At 37.7% G+C, this 15,652-nt stretch overlaps 1 protein-coding gene across 6 annotated transcripts in view; it reads left to right on the forward strand.

The window, feature by feature from the left end:
* ryr3 (ryanodine receptor 3) overlaps positions 1 to 15,652 on the forward strand; it is a 126,631-nt gene that overhangs the window by 80,120 nt on the left and 30,859 nt on the right. For all 6 annotated transcript variants that reach the window (XM_016667980.1, XM_016667993.1, XM_016667983.1 and 3 more), the window contains 25 exons: positions 1,207 to 1,309; positions 1,622 to 1,742; positions 2,338 to 2,507; positions 2,976 to 3,196; positions 4,146 to 4,236; positions 4,445 to 4,585; positions 5,691 to 5,854; positions 5,973 to 6,051; positions 6,151 to 6,240; positions 8,260 to 8,403; positions 8,638 to 8,700; positions 8,774 to 8,849; positions 8,931 to 9,057; positions 9,249 to 9,364; positions 9,442 to 9,509; positions 9,592 to 9,713; positions 10,389 to 10,438; positions 10,514 to 10,574; positions 10,668 to 10,906; positions 11,411 to 11,492; positions 12,256 to 12,386; positions 12,481 to 12,599; positions 13,403 to 13,601; positions 13,958 to 14,052; positions 15,370 to 15,515. In XM_016667980.1, the coding sequence (XP_016523466.1) occupies positions 1,207 to 1,309; positions 1,622 to 1,742; positions 2,338 to 2,507; positions 2,976 to 3,196; positions 4,146 to 4,236; positions 4,445 to 4,585; positions 5,691 to 5,854; positions 5,973 to 6,051; positions 6,151 to 6,240; positions 8,260 to 8,403; positions 8,638 to 8,700; positions 8,774 to 8,849; positions 8,931 to 9,057; positions 9,249 to 9,364; positions 9,442 to 9,509; positions 9,592 to 9,713; positions 10,389 to 10,438; positions 10,514 to 10,574; positions 10,668 to 10,906; positions 11,411 to 11,492; positions 12,256 to 12,386; positions 12,481 to 12,599; positions 13,403 to 13,601; positions 13,958 to 14,052; positions 15,370 to 15,515 (3,018 nt within the window). The remainder of the gene's footprint in view (positions 1 to 1,206; positions 1,310 to 1,621; positions 1,743 to 2,337; positions 2,508 to 2,975; positions 3,197 to 4,145; positions 4,237 to 4,444; positions 4,586 to 5,690; positions 5,855 to 5,972; positions 6,052 to 6,150; positions 6,241 to 8,259; positions 8,404 to 8,637; positions 8,701 to 8,773; positions 8,850 to 8,930; positions 9,058 to 9,248; positions 9,365 to 9,441; positions 9,510 to 9,591; positions 9,714 to 10,388; positions 10,439 to 10,513; positions 10,575 to 10,667; positions 10,907 to 11,410; positions 11,493 to 12,255; positions 12,387 to 12,480; positions 12,600 to 13,402; positions 13,602 to 13,957; positions 14,053 to 15,369; positions 15,516 to 15,652) is intronic.

A 15,652-nucleotide genomic window follows, 5' to 3' on the forward strand; every position in this document is an offset into this window, starting at 1 on the left:
AAACCTTTTGCTACTTTTTGTTGGTTGCACAGAAGGCTCTACTTCTGCTTGTCAAAGATGGACGGTTGCGTAATTATGCATCTGTTTGCAGCCATTTTGTTTGTGCGAATATAAATCTTGGCACTTTAAGTTTGGATTTAAAGTGACAAGAGGCCCTAAAACAGGTCAGTATGGGAAATATGCAGAACTAAGCAGACTAAAATCTCACTATCTAGAATGATTTTGTCCAAAAAAAAAATACTATGAATATGTTTTGTATTGCACATAAGGCTATCCTGTTCAAAGAAGCATAATATGTCACTTTTAAAGGTTATAAATAATTTCTGAGTGAAGCTTTGAAGGTCAGCTTAAAGCTAAAAACAATCAGATACTGTTGAGAAGCATTTATTTTGCTCAAAAGAGAGATGCTGCTCTCATTCCACCCTTGATCAATTACATCGACCTCATCAGATTGTTTAAAAACCCCAAAGGAAATCAGAGGCTCAGATGCTCTTCATTGAGTTTTTCCAAAGGAATCCAGGCTGGATCTGTTTTATAGGGCAAGTCTTTGTTTTTAATTATGAATTTATTGTGTTGCTAAAGATCCAAAGCAGCTTCATTGCCCACAGGAAAAAGTCTTAATTTTCTAATTTTAAAACTCAGTTTTTATAATAAACACGTCTTCACTTAGACTCTTTAAATGTTTATATATTTAAAATGTTAAATTGACATTTGTGTCTGTATTAACCAGGGTATTTATTTGTTGCGAGGGAATAAAAAAGAAAAGTTTTTCCTCATGTCCCCCAGTCGGCTCCGTTCACTTCCCAGCTATGAACTGCTTTGTGTTTATCTAAAAAATCCCAGTATGATAGACTGAAGGTTTTTATTTTTATCTTCTCTAGCAACATTTTTACAAAGCTACAGATTTAATTAGGTGATTTAAGGCGAAAAAACATAGTTGTAGCTTTGATATTTACTGGCGCTGCAGCTGCTTTCTTCAGTGTTTGTTCACATTGTTATGCAGAAGCTGAAACACAGTGGAGCTTTAATGCTGACTGTATTTATAGCCTGAGGCGAAGCCAGGCATTTTGGAATTACGATCAGTGAAATATACAATGGAATGGGCAGAAAGGAGCTCAAAACGCAGCTACACACCAAGAAAACTCCAAAAAGAAGCTGTGATAGAGGCCAGAAAGTTGATCCCAGGCTCCTGTTTCTGTGCTGCAGGTCTGGTGAAGAGGAAGGAGAAGTTATCCACATGGGCAACGCCATCATGTCCTTCTACTCCGCCCTCATCGACCTGCTGGGACGCTGCGCTCCAGAGATGCATGTGAGGGAAACTGTTGATTAAATTACATTTACGCCTCAGTTAATGGCTGCTTGGTAAATAATTAATTATAAATCAATTAACAGGCTTCCGGCACATTTTTCACAAAAGTTCCAATTCTGTTTACTGGAGATATTTCCAGTCATGACTGACTTTGAAAACAAAAATTCAGCAATAAGAAGGAAAGTTGTATAGTCTGGAATTCAGATACTTGTATCTAATTAACATAGATTTTACTTTTCATTTCATAATTAAATTTGGGCTTTTTTGCAGTTTGCATGATCCAGTCTTCAGTGTTTCTTCTTTTCTTTGCAGCTTATCAATGCAGGGAAAGGTGAAGCGTTGCGTATCAGAGCCATCCTGCGCTCTCTGGTTCCCACGTCAGACCTGGTGGGCATCATCAGCATCCCCCTCAAGATGCCTGTGATTAACAAAGGTCAGCACATTTTGGTGGCTGGAGTCATTTCTGGAAATGTGAGAGTAAAAAGCTTTCAACTGTAGCAGGAAATGGTGTTTAGTTTTAAAGTTATAATCATGTTTTTGCTCTCATAAACCATCCTGCTGCTTTTTTATGCACAGATCACATCTCAGAAAATGGAATATTCACAATGGAACTAAAATAATTTGATAAATTTTCTATCTAAGTATCTCAAATAGTCTTTTTCAATTATATTATGTAAACATCCATCAACTTTTTTGGCTTTTTTAGCCTTTGCTACTAAACAAACAGCAGTTTTCCTTTTTCTGTAACAATCTGAATACATCATTTTACCTCAATTATTGTCTACAAATGTGGCAGCAGCAACAGATTCTGAAATATCTCTGCACTGCTACTTTTTTATTTTCCACGTTTTTATTGTGGCATATGTATCATTTGGTATTGTTTTAAACTATTAACTTTTTACTTTCAGTTAACTTTGTGCTCATACCCTCATCATGAAGTCTTTAGTAGCTTTCTAAAGCACACTGTGACATTAGATGCAGTGTTTAATCCGAGTTGTTTAATCTGAGGTGTTTAATCTGGACTACAGACGGATCCGTGACAGAACCCGACATGTCGGCCTGCTTCTGCCCGGACCACAAGGCCCCCATGGTGCTTTTCCTGGACAGAGTTTACGGCATTGAGGACCAGAGTTTCCTGCTGCAGATGCTGGAAGTCGGGTTCCTGCCGGACCTCAAGGCCTCGGCGTCTCTGGACACGGTGAGTCCAAAAGAACCTTCGTCTAATTCACAACTCTAAACTAAAATAACTACACCATTAAGCCACTTGAAGGGAAGAAAAAACTTCTCAAAAGCGTCTCAGACGTCTGATTTATTAGTGAAATATCACGATTTTAGATGTCACGAGGCGCCACTTTTATCTAACCATATGCAGGTGTGAGCACCATGGGAATTTCTGTCTGAAAATGTCCAATGTTTCAGATTTATTTGTGTCTCATTTGTTTTTGTTTTTTTGTTGTTTTTTTAATCATAAGCCAAAAAGTTCTGCAATCTGCTAACAAATATCTGGAAATACTTCCAGTAATTTTTTACTTTTTCACTTTTAAGCTTCAGTTTTATTCAGAAAACTTCTGCTTTCCTTTCTGAAATGAGGCACCAGGTATAAAAACACTTTTTTAGTTTATGTTTGTGTGAAAACTGGACCGGATGTCGGTTCTCCGTCCCACAGGAAGTACTGAGCACCACGGAGACAGCGCTGGCCATGAATCGCTACATCGGTTCGGCTCTGCTTCCTCTGCTGACCCGCTGCGCCGCTCTGTTCGGCAACACGGAGCACTACGCACATCTGGTCGACTCCACGCTGGAGACCATCTATCGGCTGTCCAAAGGTCGCTCGCTCACTAAAGCCCAGCGGGACGCCATTGAGGAGTGTCTGCTGGCCATCTGCAAGTACGCACTCACTTGGTTTGGCACAAAAACAGGGAGAGAAATAGATCTACAGGACTTTTATCTGAAGTCTCATGTGTCTGATAGTGTATTAGGGCCATTGTACATTAAAAATGGATCAAATTTACGCCAAAAACCAAAAGATTTTCCAGAAATAAATTAGGAAATTTCTGAGCTCCAAAAGCTAAAAATTTGTGAGAAAAAGCTCATAAATCTTTAGGTTAATCTCAGATATTTTCTCAATAAAAATGGGAAATTTCTGAGCTCTAGTAGGTTGACAATTTGCAAAAAAAAAATCTGAAATTTTGAGATTAATTTAAGAAATATCCTAGAAGAAACTTGGAAATTTCTAATTTTGAAAAGTCAAAGATTTGCAAGAAAAACTCAGAAATCTTTAGGTTAACGGCTGAATTTATTTATTTATTGAAAAAAAACAACAGAGATTTCTGAGTTTGATAACTTTAAAAATTGTTAGAGAAATATTTTAGAACAAAAAGCATGGAAATATTTGAGTTTCAAAATTTGAAAGTGTCCATCTTTTGGAACACATGTCCCAAACAATGTGTAATTTTTTGGGGGAAGTTGTGTTTTGAAAAATTTCCAAAAGTTAAAAATGTTTGACTTATCAAACTCAGAAATGCAGAAGTTTTCTCTCTAAAAACATAACTTTTTACTAGCAGATTTTAAACTTAAATTCCTAATTATTTTCTTTTTTTTTGGCAGAAATTATCTCCTTTTTCCCTAATCTGCTTTTGTACATGTGAGCGGTTCACAAAACAGCGATCATCCATCCTGCAGAATTAATTGTAAAAGTAAAACTAGGAATTAAAATATCTAAGGAAATCCCACTGAAGTTATTTGACTTCTTCTTCCTGTTTGTGTTATTATTCCTGCATCACAACCTGCTTTGAGATGTCTTTTATTTTTCATGTGCTTCTCTAATTGTCTGCAGGCATCTTCGACCATCCATGATGCAGCAGCTGCTCAGGCGCCTCGTCTTCGATGTTCCTCTGCTCACTGAATACTGCAAGATGCCTCTCCGGGTGAGGGAGCACATGTGTTTTCTTCTTGCCGACGTCGAACATTTTACACCTGATTTCCTTCACCCTCCTCCAGAATATCCAGCACTCATGCTTCTCTAGTTTCCTTGTTTATCTTTACAAATTTGAGCTAAAACACGGTGCACAAGTTAATTTATTTTCATTATAGTATTTCACTGAATTAGGTTTTGCCTCTTGCATGTTTCTGCAGCTGCTGACCAACCACTATGAGCAGAACTGGAAGTACTACTGCCTGCCGTCTGGGATGGGCGGCTTCGGCATGGCCTCTGAGGAAGAGCTGCTGCTCACAAAGAAACTCTTCTGGGGAATTTTTGACTCTCTTTCTCAGAAGGTATGTTGGCTTTCTGTTATCTTCAAATGTATAAATTTGTTTTGCTGCTGCTGCTTTTAAAAAGTGGGAACAGCTCAATATTTTATAAAAACAAAATGCTTCCAGTAATTAGGCTCTCGCCGGCTTTTTGTTTTCTTTTTGCTCTGTTTTATGGTAATTTCTCGAGCTTTGCTTTCCTGAGAGACGGTTTTGTACTGAATGCATAATGAAGTGCTGTGAGCCTTGCAGCTGAAGCAAAGCCCAGATTGATCATTTATCAGTCTGTGACAGGGTCTGTTTCAACGCACACTTTACCAGATTTCACATTAACTCCAAACTGTCCACAGTGTCTTTTTTCTCATGTCATAAATACAAGATTGAAAATATTTTGTCAATACTGTATCTTACCGATGAGAACCAAGTTGGGAATAAAAATAAAGTGGAAGAAACAATTGAATGGTTAACATATTTTATAAATAAATATCTGAAAAGTGTGGCTTGCATTTATGTTTAGTCCCCCTGAATCAGTATTTGACATCTTCAAATAAACCTGCTGCACTGAAATTGAATTACTCTGTTCACCTTTGATAAAATTTGGTGGCACTGGATTTTATTTTGGAGTGTCAGAGTAAAGGGGGCTGAGAAAATGTGCATGCCATACTTTTAAAAACTATGTATCCTTTTACTTACAATTTTTAGTTTGTGTTGATCTGTCACTGCAAAAACATAAACTCTTACTAAGTATTATTAGTGCAAAAATCTTAGTACACTTGAAACAAGACAAAACAAACTTACAAGTGGATAATTCCTTAATATTAAGGAATCAGTAGTTAAAAGTCCCATATAATAACTTATAATATGGGGAAAATATCTTGTTCCACTGGAATTGTTGACTAAAAGAACCTCCTATATTTGCTGAAAAGTTGGTTGTAAGTTAGTTTAGTCTTATTTCAAGTGTAATAAGATATTTGCAGTAGAAATCAGACCAAAAATACTTGGCAGGATTTTGTGTTTCTGCAGTTCAGGTTAGATTCTGCGTTGACATTTGTGGCTGTAACGTAACAACATTCACAAATAAATCAAAAAGGCAGAAACCAGCTTCCTAAGCCTTTTGTTTGTGTTGTAGAAATATGATTCTGAGCTGTTTAAAATGGCCAAGTCGTGCCTGTGTGCCATTGCTGGAGCTTTGCCTCCAGACTTCGTGGACACCAGCTTAGGGGCGACGGTGGAGAAGCAGGAGTCGGTGGATGCACAGGGAAACTTTGAGCCCAAACCCATCAACACTGCCAAGTATGAGATTTTACTTGTGTTTGTGCACAATGTTATGCAAGAATGTATTTAAAACACATGCAAAGCAGCTGACTTTTGGCTAATGACAGATATTTAAGCAGTCATTTCTCTTTTCCAGCATCTCCCTTCCTGAAAAACTTGACTACATTGCTAATAAGTATGCAGAGCATTCCCACGACAAGTGGGCTTCAGAGAAGGTCAGAACCTCCTCTTTCTGTACCACATCTGCATATTTTACCCATGCAGCGTGTGTTGCTCAGAAGTGCAGTAATGACTCTGATAACCTGCATCTGTAGATGTCGGCTGGCTGGAAACACGGAGACAGTTTGGACGAGCAGGCCAAAGCCCATCCGCTGCTGAAGCCGTATAAATCTTTAAGTGAGAAGGTATGGAGCGCTGCACTGTCTCCAAAAACAAAGAATCTCCCTTATTTGTTGGTTTTTACTCGCTGTTTTTATTGCAAAGTCAGAACAATTCAAATATGACTTAAAAAACTCAAGTTATGTTGATTTCTTATGGGATTACTGATATTTTCCCTGCTCTGCAGCGCTTTAGAGCAACTTGTTTCAAAAAGCTGATAATGTCTTCATCAAAATTGCAGGAAAGAGATAATTATGTGTTAATGTTCTCAATGAATGAAAATAAACTACATGTTCTTTTATGTTATGACGTTCTGTCCCACAAAGTTTCAACTAATAGTTGCCTTGATTGAAAGTTTCTCCCAGAAAACCTGCTAAGCCTGGTGGTTGGGCACTAAGGCAGTCATTCATCCAGCGACTCGCCGTGTTTATGAGTAAAAAGATGTTTAAAGTTGACAAGAAATTTGAAAATATCACTTGATAATTATGTTATTGGAAGATTAATACCTGAACACCAAATATAAAGTCTTAAAAAGTGCAAACACTTAAAAAAAACTTAAATAAATAAGCAAAGCTTAGCCTGGTGGGGGCACAAGTAAAGCCTGGTGGCCCGCCAGGCTTATAATACACCAGTGGAATAATTCAGACAAGTTCACTGACCCAAACATGCTTCAGAACTGAAATCCATTGAAATAAGGTGTGATTAAAAATATATGTGAATAAATTTAAATATAGGGAAATTTGTGAACGTTCCTACAATCTGTGTATTATACATATTTTGTTTTAAAAATCTTTATTTTTAAGGTATTGAGAGGATTACAAAAGCACAATTTCAGTCTGTGATCAGATATAAAATTCCTTCTCATGACATTTCCATTTACAAAAACAAAACAAAATGATGGAACAAGGGGGTATTATCTTGGAAAGACATTACTTTTATGTACATAACTAAGTATATTATATAATAAATGGACACTTCCTGAAGGATGAATTATGCAAGCAAAAACTCAGTGTCAAAGCAACCAAAAGGAACCAAAAGGAATCGAAATCCTGCAAAAACAGAGCCGGTATTAAATCCCTGAGCAGAATTTGATTTGATCTTCATTCTGTCATCCAGGATGAAATATTAATCATCCAACACGACTTTTATTGTAGTTTACAACCAGAAAATACGATCCACAAAGTATATGGCATCAATAACATTCATTTTACAGCTGAATGTGTTGCTTGAATTGCTTCCACTCGAAATGATTTATACACTGATGGTAAATTAAAATAAATATTAAATACTTGCAAAGTTGAGTCTTTCTGACTTTAATCTTTAGTCATATAGATAAAAATAGGAGACACTTATATTTTTTTCTTATTAGTGAACATGTAGATCACAGGTGTCGAACTTGAGGCCCGTGGGCCAAATCTGGTCCGCCACAGCTTTTTATGTGGCCCTCTAGATTCTAAACTAAACACTAAATGTGATTAAATATTATGTTATCAATCAAATGAATGCGGTTTTTATCCGTTTACTGCCTGATTATATCCATCTCTCCAGTTTCTTGATCTTATTGTAGAAATTCACGCAAAATCCCTACACTTTTTTTCTATTGGGATTTTATTACAGATTTTTCTCAAACATTGTGAAAAACTTTCTTACTTGTACTAAGCAGCTGCCTCAGCCTTAACTGATGTCAGATTATAGACCATGATCTATATTACAGTCACATTATAGTCCATACAGTAGTAAAAGGTAGCATTTACTGTCATAAATGAGAGCAAATATCACAAATATTTCCAAATTAGTACCACAAACACTTAAGAATCACAAAATCCTGGAGAGTCTGAAAAGATGTTCAATAATATTAATTAATTTTAAGAATTAATTGATACTTTAACAGTTTGTGATCAGGTTTTATCAATACATTGTGGCACAACCGGCCCTTTAAGAGCCTTCAGGATCTGGATTTGGCCCAAAACCAAAATGAGTTTGACACCGGTGATGTAGAGTCTTACAGAGGACAATGAGTTCAGTGTTTCGTGTGTAATTTGCAGGAGAGGGAGACGTACCGCTGGCCTGTGAAAGAGTCCCTGAAGAGCATGCTGGCGATGAACTGGAACATTGAGAGGACCAAGGAGGGAGAAGCCATGTTCCAGCAGCGAGAGAGTGAAAAACAGAGGAAGCTCTCAGAAACTCAGGTAGCTCCTTCAGATTCTGACGCCATCACATTGCAAAATCTGTTGTCTTTTTTTGTTGTGTTGATTCCCAAAATCTACTGCTCGCGATCCAGCGTTCAACAACTTTCTTATTTACAACTGAGACTATTTAAGTCATTGAGTCTAGTAGAGTTTCTGACTGAAAACTGGTTAGTCTGAAAAAGGAGGATATGCATCTGCTGCCTTATTTGCATCCTCTCTGTTTAATTTGTGCAGTCTAACGGATTCAGTCCTGCTCCGATGGACCTGCACAATGTCACTTTGTCCCGAGAGTTACAGGTACGTCTCAACTCATGTTGGTTTGCGGGAAAAAGACTCTCCACTGTTCAAGCTTACTTTTTTATTTCCACAGAGTATGGTGGAAGTGGTTGCAGAAAATTACCACAACATCTGGGCTAAGAAGAAGAAGTCAGAACTTCTGAGTAAAGGTGTCGAAATTAAAAAGCTTTGCTAAAAAAATAAGCAATTTTTTAAACATAATTTTGAATTAATTGTCTTTGACCGAACAGGAGGAGGGTTGGCTCACCCGCTGCTTGTTCCCTATGATACCCTGACTGCTAAGGAGAAGTACAGAGACAAAGAAAAGGCCCAAGAGCTCTTCAAGTTCCTGCAGATAAGTGGCTATGCTATCACAAGGTGAGCCTCTTTTAAATGGATTATTTTGTTTGTCGGTCTATAATTCCTAAATCTACAACTCAACTTCAATTTGGAGTGATGAAAACATGCAAGATTATGAATGTTTGATTTTCTTGCGTGTGAATTTTGTGGAGTATTGAAGTTATGAGTAAAAACTAATTGGCTGGAGTTGATCTGTCTTTCGGTCTCAGAGGTCTGAAGGACATGGAGCAGGACTCGTCATCCATGGAAAAACGTTTTGCCTACAAGTTCCTAAAGAGGCTGCTGAAGAATATCGACTCTGCTCAGGAGTTTATCGCCCATCTGGGTGAGTCTGCAGCACTAATACTAATATTATCAATCGCTGAGATGTAAAAATTAAAATACTGACTCCACCGTTTACAGAGGCGATGGCCACCAGTGGGAAAACTGACAAGTCCCCCCATGACCAGGAGATCAAGTTCTTTGCAAAGGTGTGGTTGAGGATTTGGAATTACTCCACTTGTTTTCAGAAAGTTTTTATTTTTACTGAGGTTTTCTTTTTATTCTCCTCAGGTTTTACTTCCATTGATTGATCAGACATTTAAGAACCACTGCCTTTACTTCCTGTCCACACCCAGCAAGAACCTGAGCAGCTGTGGTTGCGCCTCCAACAAGGAGAAGGAGATGCTCACCAGGTATCAAACAAATCACGGCCTTCTCCTTTAAACTGGTGGAGTGGAGTTGTCTGGCACTTTTATATGTTCCCAAAACCTTTTCTTAAAGGGCATCTATTATGGAAAATTTAACTTTTTTAATGTTTTTCATTCTTCCATTTGGGTCGCAACTTATTCTGAAAACAGCAAAGACGTTTTTTTGGCGATAGGTTGATGCTTTTTTGGTGTCTGGAAAATGAGCCATTTCAAAAACCTCAGAAATGTTGAGTCACAACCGTTACCTAGCAACCACAGCCAAGCCCAGCCCGGTCACCTAGCAACCATAGCTGAGCTCCAGCACATTTGGTCATCTGGTTGTACTGCTGTATCCACTGTACAATGACAAGATTTTTAATTTTTTTTTTGTTGTTGGTTGTGCAGGAGGCTCCACTTCTGCTTTACAAAGATGTACGGTCATATAATTGTACATCTGTTTGCAGCCATTTTGTAAACGTTGAGTTGCGGAGGCGTGGTCAGTAGCAGTTTATTTAGATTTAGGAGCTTAAAATAGGCAGAACGGAGCAGACTAAAATCTAAGAATGGCTTCATTTAGGTACTACGATCTGATAGATCACAATAGGTCACTTTTAATTTCTTTCACTTTTCTTTCCTGTCAGCTTTTCTTCAGTTCTGCCTTTATTTCCTCTCCTTTTCCAGCCTGTTCTGTAAGATGGCAGCTCTTGTTAGACACAGGATTTCTCTCTTTGGTAAGGTCGCCTCTGTCTCTGTCTGCAGTTTGACTTTGTTCCAGCAGACAATAGAAACATGTCTTTCTGTTTCAGGAAGTGACTCTGCGATCATGGTGAGCTGTCTTCACATCCTGTCCCACTCACTCGACACGAGGTACACAAACCTCCACGCCGTCTCCACTAACAAAGCTCTGGAAATGTGCCGTCATGTGACTTACGGTTATCAAAACGTCCAACTTTTCCTCAGAACAGTGATGAAATCCGGCGCAGAGCTGGTCAAAGTCGGCTTCAAGGCCTTCTTTGAGAACGCGGCGGAGGACTTGGAGAAGCTGGTGGAGATGCTGAAGCTGGGGAAGTTCATGCAGTCGCGCGCACAGATGAAGAGCGTCACTCAGAGCATCAACTATGTGACCGTGGCCCTGCTGCCCATCCTCACTGCCCTGTTTGAACACACCAGGACGCACGAGTTTGACGTGGACCTGCTCGGTAAGACCAGCAGCTCGAGCTCTGCAAAAACACTTACCAAGTAGTTTTAGCCTAATTTCTAGTGCAAATATCTCAGTTCTACTGGCAGTTTATTCAACTTATAACAGGACATTTTTCCCATGTTATAAATTAATTTGTCTGCCACTAGAACAAGCACTTTTTCATCAATATCAAGGAATTATTTACTTAAAAAAAGCTTATATATCTTGCTACAAAGTTACTTGTAAGTTACTTTGCCTTATTTTAAGTTTGCTAAGACATTTGCACTAGAAACTGGAGCAAAAATACTTGGTAAGATTTTGTGTTTTTGCAGGGCAAGAAATTTTAAGAGCCCACATTCAGCCATTTTTATTTTTTGGCAGAATCATGTTGAACTGTGTTGTATTTATTTTGGATAAAACAGAATGGAGCCAAATTAAACTTATCCATTTCCTGTCAGGATTCTCAACCTGCTTTACTCAGTGATTTATTCATTAATGTTTTATTTCTGTGTTTGTTTGTTAGTGGATGATGTGCAGCTGTCCTGCTACCGAATCCTGATGTGTTTCTACAGCCTGGGAACCGGAAAGAATGTCTTTGTGGAGAGGTGAGAGGTCAAGATCTTTAACGGTGCTGACCTGAAAGTTATTGTTTTGGCTCATTTAAATTTTATTTGCAAGAACTATAGCTATTTTTTCAGTAAGCCAATGATCTAATGCCAACAAGAAGCTCAAATTCAACAGAAATAAAATAAAAAAATTACAATAAGTCCTACATATTTCATCTTTGTGAAGCTTGAAACAAAAGTGTTCCAGGACATAATCTGTGTTTTGGTGTGTCTACGAGTCCAAGTCAGTTTTTGTTTTAAGCTTTTACATATTTAGAAAATCAGGGAAATGTTCAAATTTAGCTCCGTTTGAACTGAAAACTAGAGAGAAAATGTGAGATTTAATTAATTATTATTAATTATTAATTAATTAATCCTTTAATTAATTATGTGTTCAGAAAGATCCGTGCTTGGTCGAGTTTAGGGAAAAGAGAAACGAATCAGATCTGTCGTGTGTTTTTATTTCTGTTAGGACACAAACCTTTAGCCACATAATTTTCCAAACCAAAGCCAGTGAGAAATTTCCAGATCTTTTCCCAACTTCTTGAGTTAAAATATCCTTTTTCCTAATCTAAAATACTTTTACTATAATTTTTTTTCTCTGTGCTCACAATTTGCTTACAAAATATTTACTATTGCAGTTTAGCTTTTATTTGCCATCACAGGAATCTGTAAATCAAACATTAGGTGAGCCTTTCTCTTATCTGTTTATCATATTTCCTGACATGTGATCAGTTGTATGAGTTTATTTGCTGCTTTTCAGGCATCTGCCAGCGATTGGGGAGAGTCTGGCGACCTTGGTGGGAGCGATGCCGGTGGCGTTCCTGGAGCCTCATCTTAACGCCCACAACCCACTTTCAGTTTTCAACACCAAGACGCCCCGAGAGCGAGCCAGTGAGTTTCCAGCCAAGCCTGGGCTCATCTCTGACGCTCGCCGAGGCTGCGGTGCCTTTGTTCGCTCACGGTGATGGATGTTTCTGCGTTTCAGTCCTGAGCATGCCCGACACGGTGGAGGAGATGTGTCCAGAAATGCCTCGCCTCGACAAGCTGCTCAAGGACGTCAATGACGTGTCGGAGTGCGGCGCTCGCTACAGTGACATGCCACAGGTCCGCTTTTCATCTGAACTGCTGCTGCTTTTGAGAAATTATGTAAAAAATTAGGACTAATTTTTTTTTTCTTTTTTGATCCAACTGGAACATTTGAAAGAAGATTAGGGCAACTAAAAAATATTTTCTCAGAAATTTGATTTTAATCTTCTGAAATCAAATGTCAGAATTCTGGAGAAACAGTTAAAATTCTGAGAAATAAATTCAGAATTTTGAGATTAAATTCAAAATTCCAAGAAAAAAGTCAGAACTCTGAGATTAATTTCAGAATTCCAAGAAAAAAAAGTCAAAATTCTGAGATAGAAAAATTTGAAGTCTGAGATTAATGTCAAAATTCTGAGATTAAATAAAAAAAAATCTAAGAAATTAAGTCAGAATTCTGAGATTAATTTCAAAATTCCAAGAAAAAAAAAGTTAGAAGTCTTGGACTAAAAAAATGTAATTCTGAGATTAAATTCATAACTCTAAGAAATTATTAATTTAATCATAATTAAATTCATAATTTAATTATGAATTTAATTATGATTAAATCCATAAATTAATTATAATTAAATTATAAATTATAATTAATTTATAATTTATATAATTATAATATATAAATTATATATAGGTTTGTTCTGAGATTAATGTCAGAACAAACCTAAATTGGTATCAAAATATTTGAGATTTCCTTATTTACCAAATTTGCAAGAGTTGTATTTCATATTCGAACCTTTGACCTGGTAATTTCTGAACGTTACACTCTCCCTGTCAGTTTGACCCGACCTTTGTGTCGAAGTGTGACCTCCAGCCGTTTCCTGCAGGTCATTGAGGTCGTCCTCCCCATGCTGTGCAACTACTTGTCCTACTGGTGGGAGAAAGGCCCGGAGAACTCGCCGCCGGACACCGACTGCTGCACCATGGTGACGTCTGAACACCTGAGCATCATTCTGGGAAACATCCTGAAGATCCTCAACAACAACCTGGGCATTGATGACGCTCCCTGGATGAAGAGGATTGCAGGTGAATCACTAAGATTTCACCTTTTAGCTGCACTTAAAATGCCGTTTAACTCCAGTCAAGTTGTGTCATTTCCATAAATCTACATGTAATGGGAGGCATCGGTTAATGCAACAAATTGTCAGCCTATAAGTAATTAAAGCCTAAATATGTTTAGGTGGGTACATTTACAAGACTTTTTAAGCCTGATTGATTAAACAAAAGCAGAAAAATCTGAACAGCCATTTTTGTTTCCTCTCCTAAAACAACGTTACTGCTAAAGAAGCTTATTTTGGGGAAAAAGCCTCTTCTACAGATTCTTCCTGCTTCCAGTTATACTTCTGTGTCTCCCAGTTATAACTCATCATTCTGGTCTCCAGTTTACTCGCAGCCAATCATCTGCAAAGCTGGAGCTGATTTGTTGAGAACCCACTTTCTGCCCACAATGGAGAAACTGAAGAAGAAGACGGTGAAGGTAAGAACCATGAATGCACTGCAAACTGTTTTTTACTTCCTTGGTAAACCAGTAACATCCTTACAATATATATTTTTCTGTTAAGTTTAGTAATCGCTTCTGTAAAGTTGAAGTTGTGTGAAGTATGATCAGTATCCCTTAAAAATAAAATCAGATTTTTTCATTTCAGATTAAATTTTTTATTTTAATTAATTTATTTGCTCTTGCTTTCTTTTCTAAATAACAAACTATATTTGTTAAAATATTTTTTAATTTCCCTTTGGGATTAATAAGGTATTTTTGAATTTGAATACTTTCTTTGAAGTAGGCACAGTTGTTTTTCAATATGAAGTATTTTCTGTATAACTTCACAAGATGCTCAAAATTCCTCATTTCAGTTTTTTATTACTTTTCCGTTCTCAAAAAATAAAGCTCTATTCTGATATTACAGTTTTATTCTTGTAATTTTATGAATATATTCATGTTTGGTGCCTTAATTCAAAGTCCAATAAGTAGAAGCGGTGAAACACGCCTCTCAAACAAAATGGCGGCTATTGGCGTGATGACATCACTCTCAACTTTGGAAACCCAAACACTGCGTTCATTGGTGGGAAAAACAAAATCTGATTTTCCAAATATCAAATCTTCAAACTAGATTGATCAATAAAATAAATTTTTCTCAAACGAGGCTTGTTTAAGTTCAGTAACTTTAGTGTCTTGAAACCAAATGGTCTTGTGATCAGAAGACTGATGTCTCAGCGAGATCTAGAGAAACTCATCCATGCGTTTATCTTTAGTCGCATTGATCACTGCAGCAGCGTCTTCACAGATCTATCCAACAAATCAGTCCTCCAGCTTCAGCTGATCCAGATGCTGCTGCTGGTGTTCTGACTAAAACCAGGAAGATGGAGCCCATAACACCAGAGTCCTTCACTGGCTCCCTGTAGCTCAGAGAACAGACTTTAAAATACTGTTGTTAGTTTATAAATCACTGAACAGGTTAGCACCATGATACATTAAAGATCTACTTCTGCAGGAGAAGCAGTACTCAGCTTTTATGCTCCACAAATCTGGAACAAACTTCCAGAAAACTGTAAAACAGCTGAAACACTGACTTCCTTTAAACGCCCCCTGTTTAGAGTCGTATTTGAAACGTAATCAATTACGAATTTAGCGATGGCATTTGACTTAATGTCATGTTTTGTTTTTGTGTTTGTTGTGATGTAAAGCACTTTCAAATGCGTTGCTGCTGAAACCCGCTACACAAATAAAATTTGGTTTTGATTTGTGATGCGTTAAAGTGCGATCAGGAATAATCAGATTTCTGTCTGACTGCAGGTTGTGTCTGAGGAGGAGCTGCTGAAGGCCGATGGGAAAGGAGACAACCAGGAAGCAGAGCTGCTCATCCTGGACGAGTTCGCAGTGCTCTGCAGGGACCTCTACGCTTTCTACCCCATGCTCATCCGCTACGTGGACAACAACAGGTGCAGCTGCAGACTTCACCTTTTAATGCTTTTTGAAGCGCAGTTTTGTTTGGAAACATCATAATTCATTTTATTTATCATTTCAGTTGTGTGTGTGTTTTTAATTTCTGTTTTAGTTATTGTTTTTGGTTGTTTTA

Source organism: Poecilia formosa, unplaced genomic scaffold, assembly GCF_000485575.1.
Source record: "Poecilia formosa unplaced genomic scaffold, Poecilia_formosa-5.1.2 Scaffold1, whole genome shotgun sequence".
Taxonomy (NCBI): domain Eukaryota; kingdom Metazoa; phylum Chordata; class Actinopteri; order Cyprinodontiformes; family Poeciliidae; genus Poecilia; species Poecilia formosa.